The 10,406-nt window shown below is 42.2% G+C and overlaps 1 protein-coding gene across 1 annotated transcript; it reads right to left on the bottom strand.

Moving 5' to 3' along the window:
- Positions 1-999: 999 nt before the first annotated feature.
- DLX5 (distal-less homeobox 5) lies at positions 1,000-8,755 on the bottom strand. The gene is made up of 3 exons (XM_073582083.1): positions 8,131-8,755; positions 3,932-4,116; positions 1,000-1,760 (listed from the first exon to the last, which is right to left on the bottom strand). Exons 1-3 carry the CDS (start codon positions 8,501-8,503, stop codon positions 1,428-1,430), a joined length of 891 nt encoding a protein of 296 aa, XP_073438184.1. The 5' UTR covers positions 8,504-8,755; the 3' UTR covers positions 1,000-1,427.
- Positions 8,756-10,406: the final 1,651 nt, after the last annotated feature.

The raw sequence follows: 10,406 nt of genomic DNA, 5'->3' as shown, positions 1-10,406 counted from the left end.
ATACAGAGATCCTGGTCTACTGGCAACACATGAGCCTCACCTCCCATGCATCTGCATGACACCCTTTTTTCCTACTCTCTGCCGTTTGACTCTTCTGCAAGCCTCCCAACTCTTATGCCTATGCTCTGACTCTTCTGCAAGCCCCCCAACTCATATGCCTATGCTCTGAATCTTCTGCAACCCCCCAACTCTTATGCCTATGCTCTGAATCTTCTGCAACCCCCCAACTCTTATGCCTATACTCTGACTCTTCTGCAACCCCCCAAACTCTTGTACCTATACTCTGTCTCTTCTGCAAGCCCCCCAACTCTTTTGCCTATGCTCTGACTCTTCAGCAAGCCCCCCAACTCTTATGCCTATACTCTGACTCTTGTGCAAGCCCCCAAACTCTTGTGCCTATTCTCTGACTCTTCTGCAACCCCCCAAACTCTTGTGCCTATACTCTGACTCTTGTGCAAGCCCCCAAACTCTTGTGCCTATTCTCTGACTCTTCTGCAACCCCCCAAACTCTTATGCCTATGCTCTGACTCTTCTGCAAGCCCCCCAACTCTTATGCCTATGCTCTGAATCTTCTGCAAGCCCCCCAACTCTTATGCCTATACTCTGACTCTTCTGTAAGCCGCCCAACTCTTGTACCTATACTCTGACTCCTCTGCAAGCCCCACAAGCTCTTATGCCTATGCTCTGAATCTTCTGCAAGCCCCTCAACTCCTCTGCAAGCCCCCATCTCTCTACTGCATGCTCTAATCTACTAAGTTCCTGCACTAGTTATGCTGCCTCTTACACATTAAATCCAGCCACAACTCAGCAGGAGTCCAAATTTTAATACACCAGGTAAGAGACCCTGCTCTAAAAGGCTCACCTGTCCCTTTCCCCACAGATCAAAGCTGATCTGATCATGCAGATGCAATCCATCCAATTCCCAGTTTTCCATCCATTTCCACCATCACCCCCACATATTCTACAATCTGCACCTATTTCCCAACGAACAACCATGTCTCATGGTCGAAATAATTTTATTTAACCAGAATATACAGCTGAATTCCTCTATCTACATTTATTTACATGGGATACAATAAACATTAAAAAAAAAAAACAAAAAAAAACAAAACAAATATAAAACAAAGTCTCTCTGGGGAAAAAATGAGGTCATAGATTGAAGGCACCATTGAGAATAGTGTCCAAATTGAGTCCAAGTCCATCGGTAAAAATAAAATAAAAAATACAAAAAAAAACAACAAAATAACCAATAAGTTTTCTTGAAATGCAATAAATTACATGCACAAGCTTTACACAATATACTTTGCTTTAAAAAAAATCCATCTGATACATTCTTCTGTATTTTCCCCATAGCAATGAATCAGGAGGAGGACTGTCCAAAACCAAAAATAATAATAAAAAAGGGTTGCAAGAGTTTTTGTAGCTCCTCAGTAGAGAGTCCCCGACGCCAGCGCTAGTGGATGCTGTAGTGAGCTGTGGTTCTGTAAGTGGGAACTTAGAGAATTAGCTGCTGGGTACCACACACTGGGGTTCTCCAGGTAAGTGGATGCAGGGGAGTTATTGGAGGTCTGGGGGTGACCATGCACATGGGGGTGATGGCTGAGAGATCTGGAGGTGCCCTGGGTTTCCCATACCACAGGGGATTGTGGAGAATTGCAGGCCATGGGGTCACTGGAGCTGGGGCTGTGCTCTGGGGGCATCTCTCCATTTTTCATGATCTTCTTGATCTTAGATCTTTTATTCTGGAACCAGATCTTCACCTATAATGGAAGAGGAAGAGGAAAGAGAGACGTCAGAGAGGGCATCCTTGTATCACATTGATCATCAGTATTAAATCTATCTTCCTGCAAAATAGTCATTCATGGATCTATTTACTATCTAGGGATAAATATCTATTCATGTAGCATTTATATAATAATTTGAATCATCTATCACTTATTTCTCTTTTTTATCTATCTAACTAATGTCTAGGAGTCTATCCATCACTTTTTGTTTTGAAATATCCATTCAAGGATGCATGGGTCTCTAGTTTTCTTTCTATGTAATGTTCACTTATGGATCTATTTAAAATATATATATTTATTTATATATATATATATATATATATATATTATGTATGAACAGCTATCCATGTATTATCTACCTATGAATCTCTATCATCTATCATTTATTTTCAATTATCTATCATCTATCTATCTATATATTATAAATCTATTTTTTATCTATCTATTATCTATCGATCTATTATATATCTATCATCTATCTATTATCTATTTATCTATTATCTATCATCTATTTATCTATTATCTATCTATTATGCATGATCTATCTATCTATTCATCTATCTATCATCTATCTATCTATCTATCTATCATCTATCTATTATCTATCTATCTATCATCTATCTATTATCTATCTATCTATTATCTATCTCTTCTATTATCTATCTATCTATCTATCATCTATGGGTCTGTCTATCCTCCCATCTACTAAATATCCATTCCAGGATTTATGAGTCTCTCTTTATCTTCCTATGTAATATTAATTTACAGATCTATTTATTTATAAAGGAAAAAATCTTTCACCCATATATCTACTCAGCAATGGTATTTATAGAGAAAGCTTCCATCTCTGTCTCTATCCAGAACCAGTCGCTGCATCTGACAAACACCACGTCTCTTCATCTGTGTCTAGCAGAGCCCACCACTCATAAGCCCCCCTTATTTGTGCAAAAAAAAATATATACTTGGAATTCATCTGCTCTCTGAAGTAATTTGGAGACATCCTTAAAGAAGATACAGATTCTTAAATAATGATATTATCCTGTACTGGACAAACTCCTGTCTTGAATTATCTGTAACAAACCCGCAGCTTTGATTTCAGCCATTTCCATCTGATTGGGGAGCAGGCAGTGATGTTCTGCACATGTGGAGCAGATTAGAGGACACAGGGGAGAGGGTCAGTGATGTGGTCAGGAGGGATCTGCACTCATCCTCCACAGTGGGGTGATCGCTCACCCTCATCCCTGCAGCCTCACATCGACTGCCAGTGTCCCCAAAAGAGCCAGGCGACAATCTCAGCTCTGCTATATGTAGACTGTTCACCCATTATACTAAATGCACTTCTGCTAATAAAACGGGAGCCACTGCTGACATTTTATATCTATTTTTTTTATTCCTATCTGATATCTAATTATACATCTATCATTACAATTCGATTCATTATAGAAAGAGCGAAATGAGAAAATCATCTCATACAGTTGTAGATATGCTGGTAATGCATCTGTTATATTAGGAGGGGAAATACATTCTGCAATCAAAGTTAAATATCTATTTATTATTTATTTATCTATCTATCAATTATCTATCTAGAAAAATAAGTAACACTCCAATCAGATATGAAAAACTAAAGGACTTTTTATTAGCCCATGTGGCAACGTTTCGGTCGGTCACATAACAGAACCTTTCTCAAGCCTGTGACATATCTGATTGGAGTGCTGCTTGTTTTTCTATAGATTTCATATTGGACAAGAGGGTATGTGTGTAAAAACGTGCAGCCATATTGTAATATTTTGGCTCTGCTTCTATCTATCTATTTATCTTATTTATCTATTATCTATCTATGCATTTCCCTATCATCTATCTATTTATTATCTATCTATCTATCTTATCTATATATCTATCATCTATCTATCATCTATCTATATATTATCTTTCTATCTATCAATCATATCATCTATCAATATATTATCTATCTATCTATTATCTATCTGTCTATCTATCTATTATCTATCATCTGTATATTATCTTTCTATCAATCATATCATCTATATCTCAATTATCTATCTATCTATCTATCTATCTATCCATCCATCTATCTATGGTCAGTGGCACCCTCAGCTCTGCTCCATCTTCCTCAGCTCGGCTCTCACCTGTGTCTGTGTGAGGTTCAGGGCTGCGGCCAGTTCGGCCCTCTCGGGCAGGGCCAGGTATTGGGTCTTCTGGAACCTTCTCTGTAGAGCCGCCAGCTGAATGCTGGAATAAATAGTTCGGGGTTTTCTAATCTTTTTGGGTTTCCCATTCACCATCCTCACCTCCGGCTCTGACACTTCTTTCTCTGGAGAAGCAAAGGGTTAAATGTGTGTAAGTGACTGTAATCCAGTGTGAGAGCACTGAACATGGGGGGCAGCCGGGGATCACTACACAGGGGGGGAATGATGTCCCTGGAAAGCCCCTGTGTCCCCTCCATCCTCCGCTCTGGAGCTTTGGGGGTCCCCGATAGTGGACCCTCTCCTCCATTCTGCCATTGCCGCGTTGTACAGGAGCTGTCAGCCGCTTTATATCCAGCCCATGACAGTATGGCATTGCAGCATCATATAGAGTGCTGTGTGGTTTGCTGTAGACATTTTTATTTATTATAGCCCCATACCTACCACCTACAGAATATGGGCATTCAATAGAAAACTCTATAGCATAAGATGTGATATAACTAATATAGTCTATCACTACCATAACACATAGGAGCTCCACATATTAGAGCACAGTGTGTTCTATTACAGGGTGCAAGCAGATCAGAGCATTGGTATACGACATTATGTAGTCATAAATACTGTGAAATTATACTATCATACAAACTGTATTGTATTGCTATAGTTTTGGTATGATAATAGATATAGAACATGTTAGAACTGTATGATATATTTCAAAAGGATCATTGTGCCTTATAGTATAGCAGTGTACCCGAGAGGTTCCTATAATGTACCTTCACTTATAGAGTAATCACCAGACTTTGTATCATTCACAATGTTTGCATTATCGTACAGTGCACAGATTGGTTTTGTTGTTGTTGTTGTTGTTGTTGTTTTGTTTGTATTTTAGCCTCATATTACAGCATAGATCAATATATTTTGTTCAGAGTAGTATATTACATTATATATATGAGTGTGTGTGTATTTTGTAGAGTTGCATATTAGAGTGCAGATTATATTCTTTTAATATTTATTTTAAATAAAAAACAAATATATATATATATATATATATATATATCTGTGTGTGGGTATATCCACCAGAGGATCAGTAAAGTATCCACTTTTTCACATTTAATTTGGAGTGCTGCCTGTTTTTCTTGATATATATATTCAGAGCAGTGCATTACAGTACAGATTATATTGTTTTATGTTATATTTTATCAGTGACAAGTTACAAGTTACATTACAGATTAATATATATATATATATTTCAGAGTAGTACATTACACTACAGATTAATATATGTTATTGTTTAGGCTTTTCTGAGCAGTATACTATAGTTCAAATTACATTGTTTATGGTTTTTCTTTAATCATCAGAGTGTTATATTACAGTACTGATTAAGAGATATATATTTTTCAGAGTACTGTGTAGTATATTACAGTACATATTATATTGTTTTATGTTGGTCTATAAAAGTGTTGTGTTTTTTTCAGTGTTATATAACTATAAGGATATATATATATATATTCAGAGCATACAGTACAGATTAAATTGTTTTATGTTTTCGTCAGTGTTATATAACAGTACTGATTAATGTATGTATATTTTTTCAGAGTATATACTACAGTGCAGGTGACATTTATCTTTGTCAGAATATTATTGCAGGACACTTTATGACATTGTATTTGTCCTCAGAGCAGCAGATTGCAACATTTTCTCCAGATCATTAGGATGTGACATTATTACATAACATCTATATCACAGTTGTTAATGACTGTATAATTGTCAGCAGGGGTTCTGCTCTTGCTTTGTAGCATTAGTGTATATATATATATATATTAATGGGATATATCTGTGACATTACATGATGTAATGATGCTTTATAATAGATTTGCACAGGGCAGCCTATTACATTTTATTGCAGTGTTATTATATCACAGGGCATATATTATTGTCATGCCCTTTATTACATTAGTGCCGTTCTGGGACTGTTTGTTCTGCACAGAAGCTTTACCGCACCGCTGCCGGCTGCAGTGTGCACAGCGCTGTACTGTGGAGTTCTGCCCAGAAGGGATGAATGGAGGCTGCGGTCAGCGAGTCTGGGCAGCAGGAGCAGCAGGCACCAGACTCTGTTTAATGTGCATAGAGAGGGATCCAAGGGAAACCCCAGCCCGGGCCAGACACACATCAAAGCCCCCAGACTGGCTGCCCTGTAATCTGCACTCAGCGGTCACCCTGCTCCAGCCAGACAGAGACAGCGGCTCCCAGCAGGGGGGCACAGCTGTAACCTCTGCACTGCCCCCCAAACTAAAGCCGCCGCAATATACAGAACAGCCCCCAACATCAGCTTCCCAAAATATACAGGGACTCATATCCATACAATGTAACCCAGAACATGCTCCAAAAACCACAAGACCCCCCCACCCAGAAATATAATATATGACACCACCCCGAAAACTTATAATAGACCCCCGACCACCCCAAACATTATAATATCAGCCCTCAATGACAGTCAGCAGATATTAAACTACTGATCCCTGAAACATTAAGAAAACCACAGAAAAAGCAGCAGAAAGAATCCAACAAGGGATCAGATCCGAGACCCGAACAGAAAAATGCCCTGCAGATACGGAGATAGATAGATAGATGATAGATAATTGATAGATAGATAGCTAATAGATAGACAATAGATAATTGTTAGATAGATAAAAGAAAGTTAAAAAGACCTATTGCACAAATATTAGATACATAAATTGTTATTTTGTCATCTCCTAATATTGAATTTCTTTCTCTACAATTCTCTCTGTAATGATCTGATTATTATATTGTTCCACATCTGTGGGTTCAGTATTTGGAGGCTCTTTAGTCTTTACCATCTCTAACGATAAAATATTAGTGGCACAGCTGCTCGTCCAGTCCCCATTTCCCCGGATCTCTGCTTGGCATATGATCTACTCTGGATCACTGGCATAATCTGGGGGTATATGCTTTATTGCAGCCTCCTATGCTCTGGTGGATCACTGCTGGGTCTAATATTAGGGCAGGGGCTGTGAATATTACCCCCCATATGCTCTGGATCCCTGCTGGAGTAGGAATAGGGGGGCTCTGCTCTGGTTGATGACTGCAGTCTTGGGGGGCAGATTTCCCTCAGCTACCCTTTGTGCTCCTGCAGTGGATCGGACTTTCTTCCTTTCCCCTCTGTTCAGTGCCCGGGACCTGGGCGCCCACTTACTTGCTGCCCGGGATCTGGGCGCCCCCTTGCTGCTCCCCTGGATCTGGGCGCCCCCTTGCTGCCCCCTGGATCCGGGCGCCCCCTTGCTGCCCCCTGGATCCGGGCGCCCCCTTGCTGCTCCCCTGGATCTGGGCGCCCCCTTGCTGCTCCCCTGGATCTGGGCGCCCCCTTGCTGCCCTCTGGATCTGGGCGCCCCCTTGCTGCCCTGGATCTGGGCGCCCCCTTGCTGCCCCTGGATCTGGGCGCCCCCTTGCTGCTCCCCTGGATCTGGGCGCCCCCTTGCTGCTCCCCTGGATCTGGGCGCCCCCTTGCTGCCCTCTGGATCTGGGCGCCCCCTTGCTGCCCTGGATCTGGGCGCCCCCTTGCTGCCCCTGGATCTGGGCGCCCCCTTGCTGCTCCCCTGGATCTGGGCGCCCCCTTGCTTCCCCCTGGATCTGGGCGCCCCCTTGCTGCCCCCCCTGGATCTGGGCGCCCCCTTAATGCCTCCTGGATCTGGGGGCCCCCTTGCTGCCCCCTGGATCTGGGCGCCCCCTTGCTGCCCCCCTGGATCTGGGCGCCCACTTACTGCCCCCCTGGATCTGGGCGCCCCCTTGCTGCCCTCTGGATCTGGGCGCCCCCTTGCTGCCCTGGATCTGGGCGCCCCCTTGCTGCCCCCTTGATCCGGCGCCCCCTTGCTGCCCCCCTGGGTCCCTGCTGGGACGATCTGGGAGTTTCCCACTTGCTGTTGTTTTCTTTCTGCTCTCTGGACACAGATCCTGCGGTTTACTCTGGTGCTGACTGGCGGCGCCTCGGTTACGGAGATAAAACCTTGGAGGAAGAGACAGAGACTCATTTATGGCCGGTGGGAACCGCAGCCACGAATAGCCGGCAGTGCAGACAGCCAGCGCCTCCCGCAGCGCCAAGCAGCCCACACATGAGCCCTTCTTACCTGGCTGGCTGCTGGGGGGCTGCACCCTGTTGTAAGCCCCGCTGTACTGGTGGTGGGGGTGGTAGGGGCTCCCATAGCCGTACTCGGAGTAGGCTTTGGCCGCATAGCTCCCAGCAGATCCGCTCATCCCATGGTACTGGTACTGGTAAGCATTGAGAGCCTTCCCATAGCTGGCAGAGGTGGGCGAGCAGTAGCCATGGTGCGAGTGTGCAGCCGCCCCTCCAGGGCTGTAGTAGCCAGAATCTGTGGCTGAGGACTCGGGTAAGGTGGGAGAATCCTGCGATGGGTGATGCATCATGTTGGGAGACTGGAAAGAAGAGTGGAAGTCGCTGCTTCTGATGGCTGGGACCCTTCTCTCATAGACTCCAGTCATGCTCTGGTGCCAGGCAGCTGCTGGGTGAGGATGGTGGTGATGATGATGATGATGGTGGTGGTGATGGGGGTCTCTGGCTCTCTCTCCACAGTAGGGATCAGGCCTCCATACCCTGAGCTGGAGCTGTCTCTATAATAGTGAGTGAGAGTCTGAGGAGGCTTCCTTAGTGATGCCTCAGCAGCAGGAGGAGGAGGAGGAGGAGGAGGAGGCTCTGTGGCTGGCTCAGTGTGCACACTCTGCTGGCTGGGGCTCCTAGAGGCTTGGTTAAATCCATAATTGCGCTCTTACGCACAGCAGGGTGGATCTGGTGCCATTGGCCAGAGGATCACAAGCGACAGCAACACCCTAGAACCCGTCCAACTAGTTCAGAGCCACAGAGCAACAACAACTACAAGAACAAGAAGAGCAGCAGCAGCACAAACCAGTGAATGGGAACGACCCAGCAGGGCACCGATGACTTACAAGGGAGGCATCACCCCCAAAAAAATCACAAAAAGAAAATGAAAGGCGAAAATCCTGGAATAATGCAGAACATTAGTTAAAAAAAAAAGAACAATGGTGATAATAATAATAATGCAACAATGATAGAGAATAAAAGGGTCACCAGGACCAGAAGCAGCAGGAATAAATCACTACAAACACCACCAATAGTAGTACATGTGGTAAAGAGATAAAAGGAGTCATTGTGGATAGGAGTAGAAGAAAAAAGGATTGGAAATAATGAAAACGACAAAAACATAAGAAGTAGTTGCAGCAAAAGACAGTAAGAGTAGAAGTTGTAGTAACAAGGGGAACGCCAAGAGGTGCTGCAGCAGCCAAAGTAATAATAATAGGGAAGGAAATAATGGAGCCATAATAGCAGCAATACTTAGGACCACAGTGATAAAATAACATCTGACTAATGGCAAGAGAGTAGAATAATGGTAATGATGGAAGTAAAAGTAGTAGTGATACAACTGTAGGGCAAATAGTAGGAAGAGTAATTGCACCATTACCATCATTGCAATGTTACTAGTCCCAATAGGAGGATGGAACCATGGGGAGAGGTGCAGTCTGCAGCAGTGATGATGGCAGCTGTAGTTGTTTTAATTATTATTAATGAAAATAGTAAAAGATAATTGTAAAAACACTAAATTATACCAGAGTCTTCATGTTTCTATTTCCATAAATTATTAAATAGGGCCAGATATTAGGATACTGGAGCGCAATGGCCAAATGAGGACTTTTCTCTAATCATGACCATTCATGGCAACTAATGAGCTGCAGGATGCCAGTAATCTATATACAATGTCTATGTCTATATATACAGAGTGCAAGTGATCTATATGCAATATCTATCTATCTATCTATCTATCTATCTATCTATCATTTATTATCTATCTATCTATCTATCTATCTATTTATTCAGCCCATCCTCTCTCTCTCTATATATATAGATATTTATATTTAGAGGATGAGCTGCAGAATGCCAGTGATCTACATACAATATACATATATGTATTCTGCAGCTCATCCTCTCTCTACTGTATATACAGATATAAATATATATACACACAGAGGGTGAGCTGCAGAATGCCAGTGATCTATATGCAATATCTATCTATCTATCATCTATTATCTATCTATCTATCTATCTATCTATCTATCTATCTATTTATTCAGCCCATCCTCTCTCTCTCTGTATATAGATATTTATATTTAGAGGATGAGCTGCAGAATGCCAGTGATCTATATACAATGTCTATGTCTATATATACAGAGTGCAAGTGATCTATATGCAATATCTATCTATCTATCTATCTATCTATCTTTCTATCTATCTATCTATCTATCATTTATTATCTATCTATCTATCTATCTATCTATCTATCTATCTATCTATCTATCTATCTATCTATTTATT

This window comes from Dendrobates tinctorius, unplaced genomic scaffold (genome assembly GCF_039654945.1).
Source record: "Dendrobates tinctorius isolate UK_male_01 unplaced genomic scaffold, ASM3965494v1 ptg000070l, whole genome shotgun sequence".
Taxonomy (NCBI): domain Eukaryota; kingdom Metazoa; phylum Chordata; class Amphibia; order Anura; family Dendrobatidae; genus Dendrobates; species Dendrobates tinctorius.
Note: the sequence above shows the minus strand (reverse complement) of the source record. Positions and strands in the feature narration are given on the sequence as shown.

What these genes read in the sequence shown, in the direction of transcription:
- DLX5 (XM_073582083.1), bottom strand. Translation starts at nt 8,503, where the DNA reads ATGACTGGAGTCTATGAGAGAAGGGTCCCAGCCATCAGAAGCAGCGAC. An exon ending in GCCCCCCAGCAGCCAGCCAG is followed by an intron (nt 4,117 to 8,130) that starts GTAAGAAGGGCT and finishes TTGCTTCTCCAG; the next exon opens with AGAAAGAAGTGTCAGAGCCG. An exon ending in TGAACCTCACACAGACACAG is followed by an intron (nt 1,761 to 3,931) that starts GTGAGAGCCGAG and finishes CTTCCATTATAG; the next exon opens with GTGAAGATCTGGTTCCAGAA.